This window comes from Carcharodon carcharias, chromosome 8 (genome assembly GCF_017639515.1).
Source record: "Carcharodon carcharias isolate sCarCar2 chromosome 8, sCarCar2.pri, whole genome shotgun sequence".
Taxonomy (NCBI): domain Eukaryota; kingdom Metazoa; phylum Chordata; class Chondrichthyes; order Lamniformes; family Lamnidae; genus Carcharodon; species Carcharodon carcharias.
In genome coordinates this window covers 89,975,647-90,003,235 of record NC_054474.1, presented here as the reverse complement: position 1 = coordinate 90,003,235, position 27,589 = coordinate 89,975,647, and the positions used below count along the sequence as shown (strand labels likewise).

The 27,589-nt window shown below is 42.6% G+C and overlaps 1 protein-coding gene across 2 annotated transcripts in view; it reads left to right on the top strand.

Moving 5' to 3' along the window:
- LOC121280741 (dedicator of cytokinesis protein 2-like) overlaps window positions 1-27,589 on the top strand; it is a 627,095-nt gene that overhangs the window by 55,525 nt on the left and 543,981 nt on the right. For both annotated transcript variants that reach the window (XM_041192879.1, XM_041192878.1), the window contains exons 2-7: window positions 4,007-4,090; window positions 5,462-5,502; window positions 7,065-7,120; window positions 9,016-9,112; window positions 24,627-24,775; window positions 26,818-26,953. In XM_041192879.1, the coding sequence (XP_041048813.1) occupies window positions 4,007-4,090; window positions 5,462-5,502; window positions 7,065-7,120; window positions 9,016-9,112; window positions 24,627-24,775; window positions 26,818-26,953 (563 nt within the window). The remainder of the gene's footprint in view (window positions 1-4,006; window positions 4,091-5,461; window positions 5,503-7,064; window positions 7,121-9,015; window positions 9,113-24,626; window positions 24,776-26,817; window positions 26,954-27,589) is intronic.

Below are 27,589 nucleotides of genomic sequence, written 5' to 3'. Positions count from 1 at the left end.
AACTTGCAGATGGTGGTGTTCCCATCTATCTGCTGCCCTTGTCCTTCTAGATGGTAGTGGTCATAGATTTGGAAGGTGCTGTCTAAGGAGGCTTGGTGAGTTTCTGCAGCGAGTAACTCATCTCCTGACTCCCCAAAGCTTGTCCACCTGCATCTTGTGGATGGTACATACTGCTGCCACTGTGTGTCAGTGGTGGAGGGAGGGAATGTTTGTGGATGTGGTGCCAATCAAGTGGGTTGCTTTATTCTGGATGGTGTCAAGCTTCTTGAGCGTTGTTGGAGCTGCACTCATCCAGGCAAGTGGGGGGTATTCCATCACACTCCTGACCTCTGCCTTGTAGATGGTGGACATCTTTGGGGAGTCAGGAGATGAGTTACAGGATTCCTAACCTGTGACCTGCTCTTGTAGCCACAGTATCTATATGGCTAGTCCGGTTCAGTTTCTGGTCAGTGGTAAGCCCCAGGATATTGATAGTGGGGATTCATTGATGGTAAAACCATCAAATGTCAAGTGCAATGGTTAGATTCTCTCTTGTTGGAGATAGCCATTGCCTGGCACTTGTGTGGCACAAATGTTATTTGTCATTTGTCAGACCAAGTCTGGATATTGTCCAGGCCTTGCTGCATTTGGACATGGGTTGCTTCAGTGTCTGGGGAATCACAAATGGTTCTGAACATTGTGCAATCATCAGCAAACATCCCCATTTCTGACCTTATGATGGAAGGAAAGTCATTGATGAAGCAGCTGAAGATGTTTGGGCCTACGACACTACCCTGAGGAATTCCTGCAGTGATGCCCCGAAACTGAGATGATTGACCTCCAGCAACCACAACCATCTTCCTTTGTGGTAGGTATGACTCCAACCAGTGGAGAGTTTTACCCTTGATTCCCATTGACTCCAGCCAATGGCAATTGACTTCACAGGAACAACATCGGACAACATTCACACTGAGCCACATAAGGAGATTTTAGGACTGGTGACCTCTCTGGTAAGGCCACAGCTAGAATATTGCTTCCAGTTCTGATCAACATACTTTAGGAAGGATGTGAGGGTCCTTGAGAGGTTGCAGAGGAGAATTACTAGAATTGTTCCAAGGATGAGGGATTTTAGCTACAAGGCTAGGCTGGAGAAGCTTGGGTTGTTCTCCTTGGAGCAAAGAAGATTGAGGGACGATTTCATAGAGGTGTACAAGATTACAACAGGTTTAGAAAAGGTAGACAAGGCCCCATTAGCTGATAGTACAAGGACTAGGGGACACTGATTTAAGGTTTTGAGCAAGAGATGCAGGCCAGATGTAAGGAAGAACTTGCACGCAATGAATGACAATGACGTGGAACTCACTGCCTATAAGGGTGATTTAAAAAGGAAAATTGGATAGGCAGTTAATTGAACAAAATAAACTTGTGGAGCTACAGGAATAGAGTGAGGGAATGGGACTGATTGAATTGCTCTACAGAGAGCCAGGATGTTTTTGATGGGCTGAATAGCCTCCATTTGTGCTGTAATGACTCTATGATCAAAAGCTTTGTCAAAATTGTGGGTTGAGGAGGAGAGAATTAGAAAAACAGAATGATTTAGGGAAGGGAGTTCAGAGTTTCGGGCTTACAGTGCTGAAAACATGCTTACCAACATTCAATAAAAAACACTGTGCTTGTAATAAACTTGGAGTACCAGGCAGGTTTCTTATAAGAAACAGTAAACTTTATTTACAGAGCTGCTGATGAAGCTACATGCTTGTGCCGAGACCAATGCTAGAAATCACCGGCCCTAAGATTACCCATGCTCAGGGCTGATTCGCATGTATAGTCACGTGATCCCCATAACAGTATGAAAAATTTAACTTACAGTTACTTCAGTGCTGTGGAAATGATTTCTTATTATTACTATCTTAATGCTTTCTTGCAAAATTTCCTGATTTAAATGTGAATTCTTCAGATGATATCCTCCCCTGCTGTTGTGGTGAATATTTATCCCATAGCCAAAACCTAAAAGTAGATTGTCTGTTATTATCACATTGCTATTTAGGGAGCTTTCTATGCTCAAAATGGCTGCCACATTTCCTATATTACAACAGTGACTTTACTCCAAAAGTACATCAGTTATAATGCACTCTGGGATCTCATAAGGTTGTGAAAGGTGCTACAAAAATGAAATTCCTCCCTCCCTCCCTTCCTTTGCTTCTCAATGATATGGCCAAGATTCATTAGGTGCTGCACTAATGAAACATGCTTCCTTTCACACTTCAATGTGTGACCGACCCATCAGAAAAATAATATATTTTGGAGGCTTCAGCTGTGGTAAATGTCTCCCCACAAGGAGTTGAAAGGAGTTGGGTACAGTCCTGTGGATAGAGAAAAGAGAATGCAGTCTGTTGGAAATAATGGACTGATAGAGATGACCTTTTCTAGTTCCACAATCTGTTATTTTTACTGACTAAACCTCTTGGAGAATATATGATCAGCTCCTTTGCTGCATGGGCTAAACCTGTAGTCAGTGATCCAGCACATCTCATCTTATAACAGGGGCCGGAAAGCTAATTAACATCACTGATGACGTGGTTTAATTACTCGTCATTTGATGAATTTACATTTTGTGGGCTCCCGTTGCTTATGCCGATTTTACTTTCCAAAGGTATTGTACTTTAGTTCAAGGGCACTTGGAGAAGCAGTTCTCAGAGCAGGGAGCCTTTAGCTGCAGTGCCAGGCGTGGCACTGAATGCCCTGTGTGAGCTGTTGCAATCCACAGAGTCTGGGAAATGAGATCGGAGGACAGGAGGCAGGAGCTGCCATCTGCTTACTTTGGCCACTTGCAAATAACATGGCAGCCTTGATATTCTGCCATCCTGCTCCACAGTAATACATTTTATTTTATTGCCCATACATTTATTTAGCAAGAGAACAGGTAATAGAATTTTGAGAGCAATGACCCATCCATCACATCAATACATGCCTTCTAAGGCAAAAGTCAGCAGCCATTTGAATGCAATCAAGGCAATCTATTTTCATTTGTACTTTCAATAAAAATATTATTGTGCTGTTTTTGAATTAGCATTTAAAGTATCACATTCACTTTCTCCCTTCATCTCATAATTGTAAAATTGGTTCAAGAAACCAGTGGCTCTGTTGGTACTAACACGGAGAAGAGGGCAAAATACACTATAAAGATCATACACAAACACAGAATAGAATACAGTCCAGCACACAGTGTACAATCCAGACTAGAGTGCAGAGTAGAATGCAGGCTAGAGAGCAGAGTAGAATACAGACTAGAGTGCAGAGGAGCATACAGAGTAGAACACAGGGTAGAATACACGCTAGAGCACAGAGTAGAATGAAGACTGGAGTGCAGAGGAGCATAGAGTAGAGCGCGGAGGAGCGTACAGGCTAGAGCACAGAGGAGCACACAGAGTAGAACAGGGTAGAATACAGGCTAGAGCACAGAGTAGAATGAAGACTGGAGTGCAGAGGAGCATAGAGTAGAGCGCGGAGGAGCATACAGGCTAGAGCACAGAGGAGCACACAGAGTAGAACAGGGTAGAATACAGGCTATAATTCAGAGTCGGACTGGAGTGCAGAGGAGACTACAGACAGGGATGTAGAGACACTGCATTCCACACATCATACTCGAGGTTTCATGTCTTGTGACAAATAATTTTAGCATTTCTCATCTGCGCTGCCCACCTCCAGCCTGGAATTAACACGTGTACGCCAATCTGCGAACAATTGAATAATATCCTACAGATCTTAGAATATAAGTGAAAGCTACTAATTTTGATGAGATAGTGCTAGGCTCAGACATTACAGTCTTGGCCTTGTGCATCATGAAATTACGATGAGCAATGAGGGCAATATCCTCAAGTTTTCCGTAATTTTACTTGTGCTATAAATTTGTGATAAAAACTTGGTTGAGTAGTTACGCGTAGGGTACTTGTGTAAAACAGGAAGTGGTCATTTTTTTCTCACTATGAGGGATGATTATTTTGTTTAAATATTGTTTTATTTCTAGCCATCTTCAATTTTGAGGCACAGAGGGATCCTCAGCTCTCGCTCTGCGTCGGGGATACAGTGCAAATCCTGGAGAAGTGCGAAGGTAAGCTGCTTCTCGTTACTGGCAATGAGAAATGTAACTTAATGGACAGTGGCATCTGGCATAAGGACAGGATGCAAAGCCTGCATCAGTTGTCTTGCATTAATAATAGAAGTAAAGATTTTTGTGGAGAGGAAGTAACACAGCAGCCAAGATATGATGAATTAACATTCACAGAACAATGTTACTCCATCATATTCCCGCTGAGGTTTATTTTTCCCAATAATTTTCCATAGTGCAAGGTTAAAAAAAAAGCTAGAATGTTTGAAAACAACTAATTTATTCAGACATTTACCAATTTGTAAATTAATTCAACATTTACTGCCATTAATCACAAATGTAGGATTAGTGCATTGAACATTGTTATAGTTAGCTGTTGCTTTATGGAGAGGTCACAGAGACTGCCTCTTGAAAGTGCGACTGACTAGATATGACTTTTGTCAAATAGTTCGTGGTACTCTGCTTTAAAACTGACCTGTTTATTGTGTTCAAGGGTATGGATTTCACATTTATAACAATAGGTGGCACTTCATTCCAAATAAAGCTTACTTTTTAATCATTTGTATTGGGCAATAACAAGCCAGTAACATTAAAACAGTGAAAAATATAGTACCCAAACTCCATTATCATTGTACAATGCAACTACCAGAACGGTAGAAGGTGATCTAGATGGAACTTGGTATTTTTTAATTATCTAGCAATTCTTATGTTCCTATGACAGACAGAATCTGATGACTTGACAAATGCCTTTGAGAGTCCAGCAACCCCAGTGAGAAAACCTCTGCGGTAAAGCCTTGTGCCACTCATTGCATTTGGTTACAACACCAGTTTGACAACCGTGCATTTGATTGCAACTATGACCTGTTCTTATTGATGGCAAGAAGCTAATCAATATATTGCCCACTGGCTTATTTCTACCAACAGGCACAGTTTTAGACTGGGGAGTGTTCAAGCAGGTTACACCCACATGCTGGGATTGGAGTCGTGATGGTGAGCAATGTCGCCCTCAGAAATTAGTTTTATATGTGCTACATTACCAGAGTTCCTTGCAATATGTTTCCTTCCCCCCTCCACAAAACATAGATAAACTCAATACTGCATGATTTAGCATTTGTTATGCAATGGAAGATAATGAACTATGGAGATACACAGATGCCTTAAAGTGGAGGATAGATAAGTATACGGGACAGAAAAAAAAAGACGAGCACTTTGATACTCGTTAGAGACTGGAATAGGATGAGGCCAGAGCGAAGCATAAACAGTGACACTGACCTGCTGGGCTGAGTGGCCTGTTCCTGTTCTGTAAAGTTCTATATAATTCTATGTAAAGAAGAATACTGCCTTCAGTTTTATTCATATTTCTCTTCCCCTCAGGTTGGTACAGAGGGTCTTTGATGAAAAACAAGTCACAACGGGTAAGTCATTGTTAGGTGGACACATGGCTCTATACATTATTTCATTTAAAACTCAATGGAGTTTTATTCCTATTTCAATGCACTGGTTAACACATCCATTTTAACTTAGTGTATCCTTTACTTTAAATTAGTTGTTTATAAAGTAACTGGCTTAATGATTACATTAAAGTAAGGCAGAGAATCTTTATGTAAGTGTATTAGCCAGTGTGCCAAAAATAGGGCATTGACAGAATTAAACCCCCAGTATTTTAACTGCAGCCATACATGTTTTACTATTTTTAAATCCAATAATTCAGTTTGCTCAGGTCTACAGCCCATTATGATGAATAAGGTCAGATTGAACTCTGCTGCTGCTGACACCCCCATCCCTCCACCCAGAGTGTTACTCCATCCTGCCTCTTCATTCAATTCATGACTAGATCGAGCTTCAATCAGAAACTTTAGCACATTCTTCGGAGTGCCTGATGACAGACCAGCATTGTTCTCTTCTCTTACTGTGCAACATTTAATCTAATTTCAGGAAAGATATTACAGATCCTAATTCAGAGGACCCTGAATTCAATATCAGTTCTGGCTGCAGTTTTCATTTGCTTCCTGTAGATGGGCAATGTTTCAATAGCTATCGACTGAGACACCCGATAGAGCAGGTTAGAATAACAGGTTGCACTTTCCCCATGTGAAGAGGGGCTGGTAGAGATCACAAGACACATAGAAATGATTAAGGGAGTCGAACCTTTAGTAAAGGAAGTAATAACCTTTTCCTCTTCATTTACATAGGACAATTGCAAACTGCACCACACATGACACACAAATCTTTCAGCTTTGAGCAAAATTAGTTTCAGGAAGGTCCTGCCCCATTAAGGTGGATGCCATTGGAAGTCCACAGGTTCTGCCTCCTGACCCTCCCAGTCAATGCTATTAAAACATGTGGTAATGCACCTTGCAATCTGCAGCAGCAACCTGGCCCTGCAGCAGCTAAACTGGGTGAGTGATATTGAGAAAATCAACTGTGTTCTTCTGACAGCTGCAGTGAGCACTGCAGCAATGTTAATGATGGCACCCTTATCTTAATAGTATCAGACACATAGAACAGAGAAGCTGCTGCATTGGGTTTAAATAATGGTGTCATCTTCAATTCATTTATATTGACCCATCACTTGTGCCATATTCAAGGCCATATGCCCTTTGTTACCAGCTAAAGTCTTATGGTCACGCTTCTGTTCTGTATGATTATGCCTAGCAAAATATAATACCATTGAGAAACAGCACATTTAGAATTTGCTAAACTAGTGATCGGAAGGAGTCTTCTTGCTGTGCTGAGGATGTCAGTAATGATTGGTAACAAGTGGAATCTAACTCCTTGAACTGAAGTTACTTTTATAAATCTACTTCCAATCAGGCATATCTAGTCAGTTTATACTGTTTTTAATCCATAATTCAAATGTTACCGAGAGTTCGGGTGATTGTTGCTCACAGTGAGATGAATATCAAAAGAAAAATCATGAACGCAGTGTTGGAATGAGTGATGACAGTTGCTAATCAAGATTCTCTTTGCTTTGTAGGGTGTGTTTCCAGCATCATTCGTTCATGTTAAAGAAGCTGTCATCGAGAAAAGAGGGTATGAGTAAAAATGAAGCCTATTAATGTCACTGTTTAGCAAAGCCTTTTTAAACTGTCTCTTGAGTTGCGAGTGTCAAAACAGCCCTCAGTAAATAGTGCTGCAATTGCACAGTGTGCTTACATAACAATGCAGCCTGTTAACTTGCATATAGGTTGCATTTGCATGTTGGAGTGCTGTTTATGTATTGAGGCATTGCATGCACGTCAATAAAGAGATTAGAAAGTATCAGACCGTTTCTGGGAAGTGCAATGGCCAATCAAACTGAGGGACCCAGGTGTGTATGTAGCTGAGACTGATGGGCTGAAAATCCTCATTGCCTGCAAACTCTTAAGAGTTCCAGTTTAAAATGAGTCCTGGCAGTCTCCATCCAATTCATAATACATGTGAACCTGCAGAAACTGACTATTCAGCACTGGACAACAAAAATGCCGATTGCAGCGATAAACTTGAGCTTAGTCTAGCATTTTGCTTTGATGATATGCCAACTATTGGTAGCTGAGAGGTTAACTTTGAACTTTTCAGATTTGGCTCAGTTGTAGCACTCTCACTGTACCACCACAGTCAGAAAATGATGGGTGAAGCCTTTAGTGTGGTGACTTGTTCGGATATAGCTGCCAACTGTCCTCTTATAACGCAGCCAAAATTGCTTAAAAGATCATGTTTCAGATCATCACCTAAATGAAAGACAAAGCCATGCTGTAGGATATTGCCAAGGTGAAACATCAAGGTCATGCTGCAGGGCATTGACATGGTGAGAAGTTAAGGCCGTGCTGTGTTGGTAATGTGTGGGGAAGATCATTGAGATACAGGAGGAACAGGGTGAAAAATACTGGTAAAAGAGTTGGAAGATAAGCCACTGTCTACAGCACAGAAAGACTGATGAAGGTGAATAGTGCTGAAGACAGGTTTAGCCATGAGACTACGTGACAGTAACTTGTTTAGAAGTGTATCAAGACAAGGCCTGCCAAAGGCTTTTGTAGGTGTCGAGGGGAGAACAAATGAGAAGAATCACTGAAATGAGTTGAGAACCTCAGGCAGTTCCAGAGGATTTCATGTGTTTGGTGCTAAATCTCCCTCACATCTGATCATTCCATAAACAGCATCCGGTGTCAAAATTTATTAATAGCGATTTAAAACCAATTGGGTAATTTGCTCTATTGAAGAGAGTTGACAAATTACAATAGAAAATGATAAGATTGAGGAAGCAATGATAAGATGCTGAGAATTCACATTCCTATCAATATTTGCAACCTTTCCAGTAAAATAACCTTCTTTATCCACAAGTGGTTCTCAGTCTCATTTAACTCAAACAAGATGGTTGATTTATTGCTGATACCAAAACAGAATATACTGGAAACACTGAGCAGATCAGGGGATATTTGTGCAAAGAACAGGCAGGGGAGGGGGTGGACTCTCCCTTAGAACTTTTTGTTTTGAATTACCATCATCTGTACTATTTTAACTTATTGCTACATTGACTTGGTCCCAAAGAATTAAGTGATGAACTTACTAATTGGTCAGTGGTATTCCTATGTATTTTGACACTGTAGTATTAAATTTAAAAAATATACATGCATTCAGGGAGAAACCCATCAGGATAAAGGAATAGAAGGATCTGCTAGGCTTAGATGAAGAGGACTGGAATGAGGCTCATCTGACACAAATCTGTTGAGCCAAAAGGCCTATTTCTATATTCTGAATTACGTACATTCCCTGTGTAAATTCTCTGCAGAAACAAACTTCTCTGTGCTCAGGCTGCTTAATTCATTCAGCTAATTTTGTATATTGGTTTGAAAAATGAAAATTGACAATAACAGATGGTTAACTCTGCAGCATGCAACCACACAATACCTGTCCCTGTATACTTAGCAGATAATGTGTTTCACTTTCAGGAATAGGGAGAATGTTTTCTCTGGTGAAATGCCTTTGGTACAGGAGGTCACCACCACGCTGAGGGAGTGGGGCATCATCTGGAAGCAGCTGTATACGGTAAGGAGTTAGCATATGTTGCCATGAGTTTTCCCATGTACGCTGGTAACACCCAGCTCTACCTCATTACCAGTCGCTCTCCCCTCCACTGTTGTTAAATTATCAGACTGTTTATTCGATATCTAGTATTGCGTGAGCAGAAATTTCCTACACTGAAATAATGTTTTCAGTCGCCACTCCAAATTCTGTTCCCTAGCTACTGACTCCATTGCACTCCATAGCAATGGTCTGAGGCTGAACCAGACTGTTCACAATCTTGTTGTTGTATTTTACCCTTTCCAACCACATATTTGTGCCTTCATTCCACCTTTGTAACATCATCCAATTTATCGAAGTCAGATCTGCTACTGAAGCTGTCATTCATGCTTTTATTACCTCTAGACTTGAATATTCCACCACACACCTGGCTGCTCTCCCACTTCATACCCTCGAAAACTCATGTTACCCATGTCCTAACTCACACCAAGTCTCACTTACCTATCACTTCTCCACAAACTGATTTACATTGTCTCCTGGTCAAGCAACATCTTGATTTTAAAATTGTGAAATTGTTTTCAAACCCCTCCATGGCCTTGCCCCTCCTCTCCTCTGTAATCTTCTCCAGCTTCATAAACCCTCCAAAATATCTTTGTTTATCTAATTCTGGCCACTAGAGCATCTCCGATTTTTAATCACTCAACCATTGGCGGCTAGGACCTTCAGCCACCTAGGCCCTAAGCTCTGGAATTCTTTCCAACACCCCTGTGCCTCACTACCTCTCAGTCCTCTATTCAGATACTCCTTAAAACCTATCATTTTGCTAAGCTTCTGGTCATCTGACCTAATATTTCCTTATGTGGCTCAGGATCATATTTTTTTTTAAAATGCTCCTGTGAAGTGCCTTGGGATGTTTTATTACCTTAAAAATGGCTATATAAATGCAAGTTGTTGTTATATTTCTTCTGCCAATTTTTATGTTTTCAGAAATGTAAGGTCCTTGCACCCTGGACTGTGGTTAGATGAAGTCCAGACTGCTAATATGAAGTTCCCCTCACTGGTGATTAAGGGCCTGACGGAATAGCTCAAACACTAGTTCCTAATAGGCATGACTAACAATTGGCACTGCTTAGCCAAAGGCTAGTATCTCATCCATTCATAGTGAATCTCACACAGAGAGAGCAAGATGGCAAATCTAGAAGACAACTTCAAATTCAACAGAACAATGCATTGATTCAAAACTAGTGGAAGAATGATCTATGGCCAACATGCAGTGTTTTATTTATTAATTTGCCCTCAGCATGTGGACAGTGCTAACAAAGTTGTATTTATAGTCCATCCTTTGTTCTAGAAAGGGAAAAGTTCAGACTGATATAGGCAGATAGAAGCAGGAATAGTCCATTCAGCCCCTAGAGCCTATTCCACCATTCAATTAGATTATGGCTGAGCAGTGTCAACTCATCTACCTGCCATGGCTCCGTCCTGAGTAAAACACTATGAAATTCAGTTTTGAGGTTTTCAATTGACTCTGAGCCGCAACAGCATTTTGGGGAGAAAATTCCAGATTTCCACCACCCTTTGTGTGAAGACATCAGCCCAAAATGACCTAGCTTTAATTTTAAGATTCTGCTCCCCCTAGTTTTAGCCTCTTCACTATAGGAAATACTTTCAATTGCTTCAATCATCCTAAATACCTCAATTAGATGATTCCTTAATCTTCTATGCTTAAGTCTAGTTTGTGCAACCTGTTTTCAGAATATTAACTCTTTTATCCTTGGCATCATTCAGCACCCCATCCAAGGACAATATACCCACAGTGGGCATGTTTCTGGTATTGAGTTACACTGCTGGTTCACGTTAGAGCTGATCTTGGAGTTCCTGTCACTGGGTTTGAAAACTTTTGCCATTGCCCAGCCCTTGGCAAGAAGTGGAAAATCTTGAGTTTTTCATTTTTGAAAGGAGAAAAAAAAAAGCAACAAATGATCCTAAAGAAATTTACAAGCTAGTACATGATATTGAAATAGCAAATCTAAAAGGCAACTTCAAATTCAATGGGACAAGGCATAGACTCAAAACTAGTGGAAGAAAGATCTATGGCCAACATGCAGAGTTTTATCTACTAATTTGCTGTCAAGATGTGGACAGTGCTGGTAAAGTTGCATTTATAGCCCATCCTTAGTTGCTCTGAAAAGATGAGGAGGATCTTTTCCATAAACTACTATAGCTCTTGAAGTGATGGCATGAGATAGGGAATTCCAAAATTTTGTCCCAGTGACGATAATGGAGCAAATGAAATGTCAGGATGGTGTGTGACATGGAAGGTGAACATAGAGGTGATGGTGTACACACAACATTGCTATGCTTGTCCTTCTCTATGGTAAACATCACAGGATGGCAGTCTTTGTGAGTTGCTGCAATGCATTCTGTACAGTTCGCTGGCTGAAGGTGGAGGAGGTGGATAGTAAGACCATAAAAAATAGGAGCAGTAGCAGGCTGTACAGCCCCTTGTGCCTGCTCTGCCATTCAATATGTTATGGTTTATCCCATGGTGGCCTTAACTTCACTTTCCTGCCTGTCCCCATAACCCTTGACTCCCATGCTGATCAAAAATCTAACTCAGCTTTGAATATATTCAATGACCCAACCTCCATCGCATTCTGAGGAAGAGAATTTCAAAGTCTAATGAGAGGAAAAAAATTCTCTCCATCTCCATCTTAAATGGGAGACCCCTTATTTTTAAACTGTGCCCCTAGTTCTAGACTACACTACAAGGGTAAACATCACCCCAGCATCCACCCTGCCAAGACCTCACAGAATATTTCAACAAGACAAGGTAGATATTACATCCAGTGGTAGAAACACCGATCAAGCAAACCACATTGTGTTAGAAGATATTATGCTTATTGAGTGTTGTAACTGCAACCATTCAGGTGAGAGTTGAATCTTCCTTCATACTCCTGACTTGAACCTTGTGGTTGGTGGGAAGATTTTGAGGAGTCAGGATGAGGCACTCTTTTCAGAGTAACATTTTCTGGCTCCACTCCTGCTTCAACTAACCTGGTGCTGAAACCCTCATCCATGCCTTTGATTTCTTTAGACTTGACTATTTCATTGCACTCCTGGTCAATCGCTCACATTTCATCCTCCATAAACTTGAGATCATCCTAAACCCTGCTGCCCCTGTCCTAACTTATACCAAGTCCCATTCACCCATCATCCGTGTCCTCACTGACTATATTGGCTTGCAGTTAAGCAATACCATGATCTAAAAATTCTCAACCTAGTTTTCATATCCTTCCTTCTCTCTAATCTCCTTCAACCCTACAACCCTCCAACATCTTTGTGTTCCTCTCAGTCTGGCCTCTTGAGCATCTTGATTTTAATGTTGCACCATTGCTGGCAGTCCCTTCAGCTGCCTAGGCCCTAAGCTTTGAAATTCCCTCCTCAAACCTCACTACATCTTCAACTCTCTCCTTCTTTAAGACTTTCCTTAAAACCTACCTCTCTGACCAAACTTTCGGTCACTTGTTCTAATATCTCCTGATGTGTCTTGGTACCAATTATGTTTGATAAAGCTGCAATGGAATGCCTTGTGACATTTTTTAAGAACATAAGAAATATGAGCAGGAATAGACCGCAAGGCCTGTTGAGCCTGCTTCATCATTCAACATGATCATGGCTGATCTTTGGCTTCAATTCCACTTTCCCGCCCACTCCCCATATCCCTTGATTCCCTGAAAGAACAAAAATCTCTCTATCTCAGCCTCACCTTAATAGAATGTTATCATTTATTGTGAGAGAAATTGATTACAAAAGTAGGGAGGTTATGCTTCAGTTGTACAGGGCACTGATCAGACCACATCTGGATATCGTGTACAGTATTGGTCGTCTTATTTAAGGAAGGGCGTAAATGCATTAGAAGCAGTTCAGAGAAAGTTTACTCTGCTAATACCAGGAATGTTAAAGGTTGGCTTATGAGGAAAGGTTGGATAGGTTAGGCTTGTATCCATTGGAGTTTAGAAAAATAAGAAGTGACTTGATTGAAACCTTTAAGATCCTGAGGTGTCTTGACAGGATGGATGGGGGGGAAGATGTTCTGGAACAAGGGGTCATTGTCTAAAAATAAGGAGTTGCTCATTTAAGGCAGAGATGAGGAGGATTTTTTTCTCTCAGAGGGTTGTGAGTCTTTGAAACGCTCTTCCTCAAAAAGTGTTGTAAGTAGAGTCTTTGAACATTTTTAAGGTAGAGCTAGGTAGACTCCTGATTAACAAGGGTGTGAAAGGTTATCAGGGTAGTGTAAGGAACATATCTTTTTATTTCTGTGGACTGTTATAAAGAACACATCTTTTTATTTTCTGGGACTGTGGCTTTAAAATTGGACTATGACTTTAATAAATTACCATGGCTGCAGTTGAAAGATTTGTTCATTGGAGCAGGATAAGGAATATCTACAATGTTGTTATCCTGGAACATAGGGTGCCATAAGAGAACAAGATGGTGCCAGAAAGGGGTTCTGGACTGAGAGGAAGTGCCTGACAACAGCATTTTAATTGGCTCCTGACCAGGTGACAAGGGTTTTTTGCGGTAACAGCGTAGGCAGTGGAGCTCATAGCCTGCAAAGAGGGAAGACCTGAAACCCCTCTCTCTTGTGTTTGTAAGATTCCAGCAATTCTGCCATAATAGCTAGCTGGCTATCCCTCACAGCTCTGTAACCTGCTTTCTCTCAAAACCCCTGCCAAGAGAAAAAAGGAAAAAATCACCAGTGGAGACATTGAAAAGCAAGCTTTTCTAACCAGTGAACCACCGGCTTAAATTGCTGTGGCATCACCTCATGTCACCAACAACAAACTGCAAGGAATTTGGGAAACATCAATCAGAATCAACCCATCTAATCCCGTACTCCAGATTGGTGCTATTGAACTGTTTTATCTCACCCTTAATATCCATGTTGTGTGTGTGTGTGTGTGTGTGTGTGTGCGTGTGTGTGTGTGTGTGTGTGTGTGTGTGTGTGTGTGTGTGTGTGTGTGTGTGTGTGTGTGTGTGTGTGTGTGTGTGTGTGTGTGTGTGTGTAGGAGTTAAATGAGGGGTAGTGTTTAAGGTATTGAGTTAGAAGTTAGTAGCAGTGCATATTTCTTCCTTTTGCCACAAGTTAAAGACAGTTTGTTCAATAAACAGTTATTCATTTATTAAGTTTACAAACCTGGTGCTCGTATTCTGTTAAGCTAAATTAAGCAGTTAGGTAGAATTAGGGCAACCTGGTGGTTTGGTCAACCTTTTCACATTTGTCACAGCTCGTGGAACAGTGGGGCTTGGTATTACAGCACAATATCCCCAGTGAGCTATGACAGGAATGTGATGTTGAGGTTACAATCAGATCAACCTTGATCTTACTGAATGGCGGAGCAGGCTCGATGGGTCAAGTGGCCTACACCTGTTCCTAATTCTTATGTTCGTACGTTAAATATATTCAACAATCGGGTATTCACAACCCTCTGGGGTAGCAAAAGGTTCACAACCCTGTAAATTAAGAAATTGGTCCTCACCTCAGTCCTATGTGATCAGTCCTTTATCCTAAGACTGTGCCCCTGTATTTTAGATTCTCCTGCCAGCAGAAACAACCTCTCAATTTCTACCCTGCCAAGCTCCTTCAGAATCTTGTCTATTTCAAAGACATCACCTCTCATTCTTCGAAACTCATTATGCCCATTACATTAAAGGTGCTATATAAATACAGGTTGTTGTTGGGTACCCAGGCATCATCCTGCTCTTGAAACCAGTGTTCCTACAACTGGTTCTGTTTGGCTTCCGGTCAGTGGTGAGCCCCAAGATGTTGTTTGCGGGACCTGGTGAAGATAGTGTAATTGAAGATCAGTGGGAGATAGTCTGACTTTCCCTTGTGTAAGATGAACGTCACCTGGCATTTATGTGGTGCTACAATAGCATGGGCTTCTTCATTGGGGAACACCTCCCTCTTATATCATTGTGAGGCACCTCTCCACAGAGTATTGCAAATCATCTTCTACTAGAGTAGGTATGAGGCACTTCTGATACAACGGATAGGATTTTCAGGATTGCAAAATTTTAAACTGTTGGGATCATTTTTGAGTCCCTAGCTTGTTCACAGTAGTATTGTGTCTTCTGGCTGGATCTTCTAGAAGGTGGTTAATTAAGAATTCTCCTCTGGGATTGCTGTCCAATTAGAAATGGCAGGCAACTAAGAAGGTGGGAGCTCGATACAGCATAACCCATTGCAAGTTTGGCTGGCAGTCTTTACTGTGTCTGCATTGAGAATGCTGCTGTGGGGATGTGGCTGGAGCAGGAGGGATGCAACGGAGGCATGATCCGCCTGAAGGGAGCAGCTGCCAGGGATTTTGGTCCCCTGGGTCTCCTCATGCGATAGCAAATCTCTACAAGTGGAATGCATTGGCCTGTGGGGCACTGGGAAAATTGCGATGTGGATTGAAAAATTATCCACCTCATCTGGCTTCCAGCCGCTAATGGTCCATCCTTGGGAAAAGTGACCGGAGAGGGAAATCCTTTGGCAAACTGGCTAGATTCATTGCTCTCTAATATTCACTGACCCCACCTTCCTCAAATCCACTACCCACTTTGAAGGGGCTGGTAAAATGCTCCTCCCTACAATGTTCATCGAGGTCTTATGGCGCAGTGGGTAGTGTCACTGCCTCTGGGCCAGAAGCTCTGGGTTCAAGTCCCCACCCAGGACCTGATGGCCAAGGAAGGTGTATCCATAATGCGGCCAAACAGATTGAGAGATTCCTGCTATGGGAGAGATTCCTGTTCAGCCATGTGGTGGAAAGAATGTTGGAGCCTCTGCCATCACTTTCCAACTCGGACTCCGAGTGAACACGCCACCACCTAATGTTTATGATTTCCTGGCAATGCAATAGGGAAAACTAAAGAAAATGTTAGGTCCTTCTTGCAAACCTCCCCATCTATGGAACAACATTCAGTGTGGACAGAGTGAACTAACAGAAATATCAAGCATAACTGGGCACGAATGGATAAAAAAATATCATTGTTAACTTCAATATTAAGCCAAAAATATTGTAATTAACAAGCAGCTTCTTTTCCACAAACTTCATGACTTTAAAACTGATATTTTAGAAGCAGGGAATCCTCAGGGGTTGTTGCACTGTTTGGAATTAGTTAGTCATAGGCCAGGATTTTCTGGCCCCTCCCACCTGGCAGGATATTACGGCGCTGCCGAACTGAATGGAGACTTAAAGACTCACCACATCTGCCGTGGGGAGACATGCCATGGCGGGGTCATAAAATCCTGTCCATAGAATCATTATGGCGCTGAAGGAGACCGTTCAGTGCAGCAAGTCAAGCTGGCTCTCTGTAGAGCAATCCAATCAGTCCCATTATCCCGCTCTAACCCCATTGTCCTGCAAGTTTATTTCCCTCAAGTACCCTCCAAATACCTTTTATAATCAATGCCTCTATTTCCACCACTCTTGTTCCAAGTCATTACCATATCCTGTGACGAGTAACTCACCTCCTGAGTCCCCAAAGCCTGTCCACCATCCACAAGGCACAAGTCAGGAGTGTGATGGAATACTCCCCACTTGCCTGGATGAGTGCAATTCCAACAACACTCAAGAAGCTTGACACCATCCAGGACAAAGCAGCCTGCTTGATTGGCACCACATCCATAAACATTCATTCCCTCCACCACTGATGAACAGTGGCAGCAGAGTGTACCATCTACAAGATGCACTGCAGAAACCTACCAAGGCTCCTTAGACTCCTTCTCCTTAGACATCACCTTCCAAACCCACAACCACTATCATTTAGAAGGACAAGGGCAGCAGATACATGGGAACATCGCCACCTGCAAGTCCCCCTCCAAGTCATTCACCATCCTGACTTGGAAATATATCAGCCGTTCCTTCACCGTCGCTGGGTCAAAAGCCTGGAACTCCATCCCTAACGGCACTGTGGGTGTGCCTACACCACATGGACTGTGGCAGTGCAAGACAGCAGCTCACCACCAGCTTCTCAAGGGCAATTAGTGATGGGCATTAAATGCTGGCCTAGCCTGTATCCTGTAATGAATAAAAAAAAAGTTCTCTCTCAAATTCTCTCTGCATCTCTTGCCCAAAACCTTAAATCTGGGTCCCCTACCCCTAGCAACATTGGAGCAGCTTTTCTTTGTTAACTTTATCTAAACCTGTCATAATCTTGTCCACCTCTATCCAATCTCCAGCTTCTCCAACCTAACCCTGTAGCTAAAATCCCCCACCCCTGGAACTGTTCTGGTAAATCCCCCTTACACCGTCTCAAGGACCCTCACATCTTTCTTGAAGTCTGGTGATTAGAACTAGATGTAGTACTCTAGTTGGGACCTAACCAAAGCTTTGTAAAGGTTCAGCATATCTTTCCTGCTTTTATGCTCAATGCATTTATTTATGAGTGCCAAGATCTCATATGCTTTTCTAACAACTCTTTTGGTGTGTCCTGCCATCTTCAGAGATCAATACCTATGATCCCCCAGGTTCCCCAGCCCTTGAACACTCTTTAGGATCATTGCCGTTAAGTCCACATTGCCCTTCCCTATTCCTTTTGCCAAAATGCATCACCGTGCATATCTCTGATTTTAAAATCCATCTGCCACTTGTCTACCCATTCTGCTAGCCTGCCTGTATCCTGCTGCAGTCCACTGGTATCATTGTGCCAGTTCTTGTCTGTCTTCCTCACCACTCTAGCCTTGCCAAGGAGTTTTAGTCAGACGGCAACAAATGCACTCACAACTCAGTGTCTGCATCACTGTATTAGTTGCTCCCTCCGTAGCAGATGCTGTTTGTTTGAGATGTCAACCTTTAATTTAGGAGCATCACCCACTATAGTACTGAGCCATGCAAGTTTGATACCTGAGGTGTGTGAGGAGAGTGCCATCCAGTCGGAGCAGATGCAGTAGGCCTTGGCCTGGGCCTAAGAGGAGAGGAGAAGGCTAAGAGGAAATCTGTTAGAGTCATTCAAAATCGTGAGGGGTCTAGTCAGAGTAGAAAGGGAAAAACTGTTCCATTGGTGGAAGAATCAAGAACCAGGGGACACTGATTTAATGTAACTGGCAGAAGAAGCAATGGCAAATGAGGAAAAACCTTTTCATACAGTGAGTTAGGAACACACTGTCTGAGAGTGTGGTGGAGGCAGGTCTAATTGAGGTATTCAGAGGAAATTGGATTTTGACCTGCAAAGGAAGAATGTGCAGGGCTACAGGGAGAAGGCAGAGGAATGGCACCAGGTGTATTGCTCCATCAGAGAGCCAACACGGACATGATGGGCTGAATGATCTTCTGTGCTATCTCCATGAAAATCCCAGATTTCTGCTCCGGACACAATCTAATGACCCACGTGAGACAGTCTATGTGTATGGATATTGAGGAAGGACTGAATCAGCCCTGGCTAGGGTTCTGATTATGGCCAGGTGTGACTATTATTTATACATCTTGCACAAATTACCTATTGAGTAGTTAGAATGTGGAACTCACTACCACAAGGAGTAGTTGAGGCAAATCATGTGGATGTATTTAAGGGGAAGCTGGATAAACACAAGTGAAAAAGGAACTGAAGGACATAGGGATGGGATTAGAGGACAAGGGGTCAGAGGGGGTTCATATGGGGCATAAACACCGGCAGACCAGATGGGTTGAATGGCCTGTTCTTGTGTTGTACGTTGAAGTAATTCTGTATACAGGAGAGCTATGGATGGTCACTATGTGGTGTCATGAATCAGCTCCTTCAAGAAGGAGGGATGAAAGCTGTTGCTGACAATGTGAAGACAGATGAAATTCTATTCCAAACTACCCCGCACACAATCTGTTGAATGATTTTATTTTTGTGTTTTATTCTTCATTACGTCTTGAGTTCTCTCATCTGTGAAGGTTATTCCACTTTAATCATCACTAACGGGTTGGCTTTGCTTGCTCATCACATTTGCTTTGCTAGGGGAATTGAAATGCAGTAACCCCTCAGTAATCTGCTGTGCTAAAGAGCTCTTACATGAAGGGTTGCTTTGCAGAGATTGTCCTTTGCATTCCTTGATCAGTCCATTGTTTGGTCTTTAATCAGCAGACACTAACCACGCTGGCTTCTGGTTAGAGGTGATGCTGTCAAAACCAATTCTTATTTGTAGTGTTCTGAGACTGTGTGGTCAAACCCTATTCTCTGAGGTTGGCCCATACCTGCCTATTAGTAGGTGCAATTGCACCTTAGACCATAGAATGTGAGCTCTTGGCCTGAGTTCACTGGTTCGGCAGCATAGATGATTTTCCTGACTAATTAAGATTGTTAGAACTAGCAAAGAGAATTGTTGGTAGGGGTTGACTGGGTGAGAGGTTGGCTCTAGTAAGTCCAATCAAGGACCATTCAGAGTTCTGTTTAACCCCAGTATGTTTAACAGCCCAAATTAATTTAATTTTCAAGGATGACTGACAAATGCTGATAACTTTCACCCCCAGCAGAGTTTGGGCAGACTGGACTGGATTTTATTGGCCCACCAGGGGTTCCCTCAATGGGCCAAAGAGTGCCCAATTAGGAAGGCCTCTTGAACCCTTAGTGAGGTCAGCAGGGTCCATCAGGCAGTCTCCCCATGCAGCAGAGTTCCCTCCACTGTAAAATGAGGGAAGAGACCCTTAAGTGACCATTTAAGTGGCACAATAGACCTCCAGGTGGATAGGCCACCTCCCTTTTCCTGTCTCCGTTCCCGGCCGTCCTTCCTGGTTTTTTGCCTCCCCCTCCTCCCATTACGTCTACTCTCCTGCTCCTGCAAGCCCCATAAAACTCAACCCAGTGAGTACAAAACACACTCTCAAATCTATGTTTGAAGACAGAGTACTTTAATTCTGGCCCTTATTTGCCTCCTGCCAATAAGCTGGTGCCCGATATGGGTGGAGCTGGCTGCTGGGAGAAAGGGCTGAGATGGCCAGAAGCCCTGGGAAAGCAAAGGGTTTTGTGGGGGTTGGGAGGTCCTCAAGGGAGGGATGGTATCCCCTTAGAAATTAGGGGAAAGTCTAGAGCAGTGAATGCTGTGGCCCGGAGGTGTGCCCCACTGGGTCCGGGAGGAGTGTCCCCCTGGGGCAGGGAGGAGTGCCCCCCTCCCCCCCCGGGGCAGGGAGGAGTGCCCCCCTCCCCACCCCCCGGGGCTGGGAGGAGTGCTCCCCTGGCTCCTGCAACAGAAAGTGTTGCACTTAATATGAGGGTCCTTGCTGACCTTTGTTCACTGGTGGGAATGCCATAACTGCTTTCCTCATTTGGCAAAGATTGAAATCTAATCGGGGTGCCATTGAGCTAACGGGACCTGATTTACACCTGCTTTCATCTAGCCCCTCAGCCAATGGCTGGCCATGCATAGTTAAAATGGTGGCTAGCAGGACTGTGCGGTAAGGAGAACGCTGGATGGGGATGGCTTCAACTCAATCTCCAAGCCTGTAGTATACACTCACAAAACTCCAGTGGTGTGGGCCTGAGGTGTCAGAGAGAGCAGCTCAAATAGGTATCAATAATTGATAATGGTGAGGTGCCCACTCTGCACAAAAGGCACAGATGTAATTAAAGACAATTTAAGCCAAGCTAAAAGGATGAGAAGGAACAAGTTAATGCATAGAATTTAGTCCTTGTCGGGCAGGCTTGGTGGGGCGGGCAGGGGTGACCGGGAAGCCCACTGCTGCCCGTGATTGAGACCGGAAAGCGATCTCTCACTGGTGGGCCCAGTGTGAAACGTGAGCGGCAGTGCTCAGCACTGCCTGTGCGGGCGGGGGCGGAGGAGGGCGAGCGTGGCGAGCATGAACTTCATGCATGCACGCTTCAGAATCTCCCTGAGGCACAGAGCTACCTCAGAGAGATGAAGAATTTTCAAAAAGAAATAAAGAATTGGAAAATGTAATAAAACATGTCCCCTCATGTGACTCTATAACATGAGCAGGGACATGTTATTAATTCAATCTTATAATTTTTAGTTTATTTTTATTAGCTTTAGGAAACCTCATCCAGCCTCTGGATAAGGTTTCCTAAAAGGTGCAAAGGCCGCTTGGCTTCTTCGCCTGCCCCCCAACCGTAAGGTTGGATGGGCAGCGAAAAATTTAAGTTAATAACCTTGTTAATGGCCTTAACAGACCATCTAATTGTTGGTGGGCTGCTGCCTCCGGCATGCGCCCGCCGACCGAAATATTGCGAGCATGTGTGTTGACATCGAGATGCTCGCCCGTCATCAACGTGCATCATTTTACGCTCGAGTGGGTCAGGCATGGGCCCGCCTGCCCTCCGAGCTAAAAATTCTGCCCAATGTTTTCTGTTTCAGCTTTGGCTTCCTTGGAGATTGAAAGTGAAATATTTCTCACTTTGTGTTGCCATGACACTGTTTGACAATTGCTCAAGTCCAGAACCCTGCAAATAAGAAATATCAAGATTTTTACACAGAACCTGTCTCCCCCCCACCACCCACCCCCAACCTACGATTGCTTTATTCTGCTGATTCCATGTGGAATATTGACATACTGGCATGAATAGAAGATTGACTAGCTAACAGGAAACAGAGAGTGGGCACAAATGGATAAAGGCTACATACTGTGGATGCTGGAAATCTGAAACAAAAACAAAAATGGTGGAAAAACTCAGCAGGTCTGACAGCATCTGTGAAGAGAAAGACAGAGTTAATGTTTTGAGTCTGTATGACTCTTCTTCAGAGCTAGGCACAAATGGGTTATTTTCAGGTTGGCAAGATGTAACGAGTTGTGTGCACAGATGCTGGAGCATCAGCTTTTTACAATTTATATTAATGACTTGGTTGAAGGGACCAAATGTATGGTTGCCAAATTTGCTGATGACACAAAGATAGGTAGGAAAGTTAGTTGTGAAGAAGACATAAGCTACAAAAAAGATATAGATAGGTTAAGTGAGTGGGCAAAGATCTGGAAAATGGAATATAGTATAGGAAAATATGAAATTGTCCATTTTGGCAGGAAGATTAAAAAAGAAGCATATTATCTAAATGGTGAGAGATTGCAGAGCTCTGAGCTGCAGAGGGATCTGGGTGTTCTAGTGCATGAATCACGAAAGGTTAGTATGCAAGTACAGCAAGTAATTAGGAAACTAGTAGAATGTTATTGTTTATTGTGAGGGGAGTTGAACACAGAAGTAGGGAGGTTATGCTTCAGTTGTGCGGGCACTAGTCAAACCACGTCTGAAGTACTGAGTACAGTATTGGTCTCCTAATTGAAGGAAGGATGGAAATGCATTGGAAGCAGTTCAGAGGTTTACCAGACTAATACCTGGAATGGGCAGGTTGTCCTATGAGGAAAGGTTAGACAGGCTAGGCTTGTATCAAATGGAGTTTAGAAGAGTAAGAGGTGACTTGATTAAAACATATAAGAGGGTCGATGTGGAAACAATGTTTCCTCTTGTGAGAGAATCTAGAGTTCAGGCTCACTGTCTAAAAATAAGGGGTTGTCCATTTAAGACAAAGATGAGGAAAAAATTATTCTCCTAAAGGAGCTTGAGTCGTTGGAACTCTCCTCCTCAAAGGCATTGGCAGCAGAGTCTTTGAATATCTTTAAGGCAGAGATAGATAGATTTTGAAGAGGAAGGGGGTGAAAGGTTATCGAGGTAGGTGGGAATGTAGAATTAAGCTTACCATTAGATCAGCCATGATCTTATTGAATGGTGGAGCATGTTCGAGGGGTCACGTGGCCTACTCTTGCTCCTAATTCATATGTTCATATGAATTGTAAATATTTAAAGACCTCCCCTTGATAACATGGCAGATATGTGTCGTAGGTTGTGCAACTTGAGTAAATCCTCACTCTTGGAAGGAGGATGGTATAAGTTTGGAACCTACTTTTGCAAGTAGAAATTAATTGATGTTTGGTTAATTGGTAATTTAAATAGTTGTTTGGTAATACAAAACTTGAGTATTGCTGAAAAGAAAGAGGTGTCTAAGCTTTTTGTCTTGCACTTATCAGGACACCTTGCAAGAATACCAATATAAGGGAGAAAACAATTTATACTGTATGTGAAGAGAGTGCTGATTGTTCGGTAAATGGTGTTGCCATGGAGAATGCACCAAGCAGTTCAAACAATACTTGGCAGTCAACTGTCAGTCACCATCACTGGTGCATTCTCAGTGGCAGCACCGCTTGCCAATCAGCACTCTCTTCACATACAGTATAAGTTGTTGTTTTCCCCCTTATATTGGAGTGCAAGACAAAAAGCTTATTCATGTCTGTTTTTTTCAGCAATTGGTAATTTGAAATCTGAGATTAATAGGTTTTTGTTAATCAAAATGAAGAGATATGAGGCAAAGATGGGTATATGGAGGTAGTCTGCAGACCAGCTATGATCTCATTAAATGATGGGGCAGGCTTGAGGGAATAAAGGGCCAACTCTTGTTCCTATGAACCACAGATAGTGCTCTAGACTAGGAAATTCTGGAATATTTTTATAAAACAAGTGGCTGCAATTAAAGGTGCTTGAGAAGTCAAATATGCATTGTTATAAGCTATTAGTTTGTAGTGGCTAATTCATTGCGTTCTTACATTTCAAAATGGTCTGTTCCCATGATTTTATTAACAGGTCATTAATGACAATGAGAAAGGATTCTTCTCTCATTTTTTTTTTCTAAAGAGGGAAAGTGGTGCTATTTGGTGACAGGATTGTATTGTGCCCCAGGCATGCTAGAAATTGAGTTGAAAGTACCCAGCCTCATTTCCAATGACCCTCCTCCAGGTAGCTTGAATTTTATGCAATCTTTCTTTTAATAAGTTCACTGATTTACAGTTCCAAATTTGCAGATAAAGAGGTCAGCAGCAACACCATGTGACCACTATGTACAACTCTAGTTACAGACTGTTCCATTCACCCAGTGACAGGCCACTTAATATATTTTATGGGTCACATAAAATATAAAGTGACTGGAATTGAGCAGATTTAAAAAAAATCATTCATAGGATGTGGGCATCACTGATAAGGCCCTCAGTTATTGCCCATTCCTAGTTGCCCTTGAGAAGGTTGATTTGCAACGGAGTGGCTTGTTTAGCTGCTTCTGAGGGTAGTTGCTGTGTGACTGGAGTCACATCCAGACCTGACCAGTTAAGAATAGACTTTCTTTTCTTAATAGAGATTATTGAACCCGCTGGGTTTTTAACAAAACTCTGACAATCTCTTGGTCATATTTTCTAATACCAGCTTTTTTACTCCTGAAGACAGCATTTACATTTTCATACTGCCTTAGTGAGATTTGAATTTATATTCTGCTGGAGATGGACACAACAGTTGTTGAATTGTTATGCCAATGGATCACTGGTCTGGTAACCGAACAATCACATTAGCATACTCACCACAGTTGCTACCAATCTCAGCCACCAGTTCCTAGTGGACATGGGCCAATTGCAGAAAACTACCTATATTCGGCAACTTGGATGCTGTTTTGAGTTTGGAGCATTATTGGATGAGAATGATGCATTGCATGGCTTTATGTTTGAATGATGCTGAATTTACCCATTACTTTTCCCTAATCCAGACGAGCAAGAAGGAAAAATACCTTCAGGTTCGCTCCATGATGTTCGACTTGATGGAATGGCGATCCCAGCTGCTTTCAGGAACGCTGCCCAAGGATGAACTAAAGGAACTAAAGCAGAAAGTCACCTCCAGAATAGATTATGGGAACAGGTAGGTAGCAAGAAGCCTACTGACCACTTGCTGATTTACCTGATTTTTCCAGCCTAATGTATTACACCTTCCGTATAATGAAGCTGGGCTCTGGTACATTTCTTTTACAGCAACCATTTTGCCAACTAACTGGTAAAATTTGTTGTTGATTATTTTAAGCAGCAGCTTTTGTATTTCAATGACAGGCTCACATGATGCAATGCAAAGACCATGGCCTGGGTTTTCACTCCTGGGTCAGGAGCACGGAGTTGGAACATTTTCCAGTTCCGCAAACCTGACCCAGGACAAAGCAGCCGGTAAAGTTGGACTTTCGTTCCAGGGTGGTGTGGTTCCATGGGAGTCCGGCAGGGAGATCCTGGAATGAGTATGGAGATGCTGGGTGCGAATGCAGGCTGTGCGGAAGCTTGCCTCAGTGCACTGGCACCGCATTGAAGTTTTCTAGGAAAACATTTAAAAAACCCTCCAGCCATCACCCCTCATGTTTCCTCATCCCCTCACATACTCCCCATGCCCTATCCATGGCACCCATGATCCCCAACCATTCTAAATAGCCTCTCATACCCTCCATGCCAACCAATGCCCCTCCACCCAACTCCATTACCCTCATACTCTCAGTGCCAACCTATGCCCCCATCCACCCCCTGTGGCTTTTTATAGCTCCTATGCCAAATTAGTGCCAAAGCATTCCCCCCAAAATATACCCTTTGCCCTTACACCTGTCATACCATCTCACCTAGTATTTATCATGAGCAGACCTCAGGACCCATGCTAAGATTAATAAAATAAAGTTCCATGTGCCAATGCAGACTTGAAAAAAATAAAACATTCTCGTTCATAAAAAACCCATTTACTACATTTCCATCCTTCAACTACATTATCCCTTATAACAACAAACATTTCACTGAATTGCATAATTCCTTATGAAAACAAGCATTGGAATTTATAGTCCCACTTCAAAGAGTCCATAACCACTTGGGGCTGTCAATCAAGCTGTGAACTGGCAGACACCCTACTATGATAATGGACAGTTATAAAATTGGGCACTTGATATGAATAAGAAAGAGGGGTCATGCAATACTAATCCAGTAATGGTAGCCCTAAGGATTATGTGAATAGACAGAGTGAAATGGCAAGCATTTTTTTTTAACAGCAGGAAGTCTTTTCAAAGAGCTAAAGCGCAGGAGTTTTAAATGCCTTGATAGCTCCCTTTGACACATCATGTTATTTTTGACAGTTCTGATGAGTTTATGCACTCTTTACATACATTCAGACTTTTTACAATCCTAAAGGGCACCTGGCCGCTTCCAAGGGTGACCTGGCCCATATCCAAAGGTATAGCTTGCCTCCCCTAAAGGGTATCCTGGCTATACAAATGAATCCATGAAGTTCAGGCCTGCTCTGACCAGGTCTAATCTGTGCACATTGGGTTTCAGACACCTCTCACAAAGTTTCACATGAGTGGAGGCAGCTGTCGATTCCTGTGGATAGCTGCTCTGTGAAATGCACATACACAAATCTTTGATAAGCAAATTAAACAAAAATTACCCAGCTTCTCTCTTTCTTATTCATATTGAGCACCCACCCCTGTCCCCGACCCTCCTGGACATTAGCAGATGCTGAGCAAGTCCATTACCCCTTCAGCCCAATCATTCCCTCTCAAGAGGAATAGCTTGGCAATGACAGGGGGTAATCTTCACCAAACACTTGAATGGTAAACTGGTGGAGTGGGATCTAAGGCCTGTTGTAGATATCTTCTAATTTGCATTTGCTTTGGTCAATGGAAATAGGAATCGGGTGTGATCCATTCTGCCAGGCTACCACCCAAACAATGTGGATGAAAATGATGCTCCCTCAATGTCTTGCTCACCCATGGTGAACAACCACTTGGGTGAAGTGCCAAAGTGGTTATCACTACATGTAGCACCTAGAAGAGGTGCCAAATATGAAGCAGAGAATTAAAAGGAAAAATAAAGAAGGAATGAAAGAAAATCCATTTTCTATGTTCTTACTGAGATTCTAACAGCCATTTACCTTCTCTGCAGGATTCTTGAACTTGACCTTGTTGTCAGGGATGAGAATGGCAACATTATGGACCCAGATGAAACCAGTGTCATTAGCTTATTCCATGCTCATGAGGAGGCCTCGAAACAAATCTCTGAGTGGATAAAGGAAGAAATGGTATATTTTTCTCTATTTACTAAGAAGTTAGCATATATTTAGAATATAATAACTTGCCTATCACCAGGTGATCTTGGCGGGGTGGGGGGGGGGGGCGGGGGCGGGCGGTCACTTAACCATAAAAATGGTCTTGTCGAACAATCACTCGTCGAATTGTCCAAGGAAGAAATATAGGACCAGGAGTTAGGACAATTTTGGGATAGTTATAGCATGAAGGGGCAAAAATTTCCAAGCTGTGTTCAGGAGAACTTTCTATATCAGTTTGTCCCTGGCTTATGAGGAAGGAGGCATTGCTGGATCTGGTTCTGGGGAATGAGGTGGGTCAAGTGGATCACCTCTCAGTAGGGGAACATTGAGTGGACAGTGATCATAATATCATAATGAAATAGTTGTTTGGTAGCACAGCACTTGAGTATTGCTGCAAAAAGAGACGTGTCGGAGCTTTTCGTCTTGCATGCATCAGGACAATCACATGAATACCAATATATCTTGTCCTGTGCGAAATGTCCTGAAGTGTGCAAGACGAAAAGCTTTGACATGTCTCTTTTTTCAGCAGTATCATAATGTTTAGATTATGGAAAAGGAAAGTGCGCAATCCCGACTGAGAATAACTAATTAGAGGAGGGTCAACTTCAA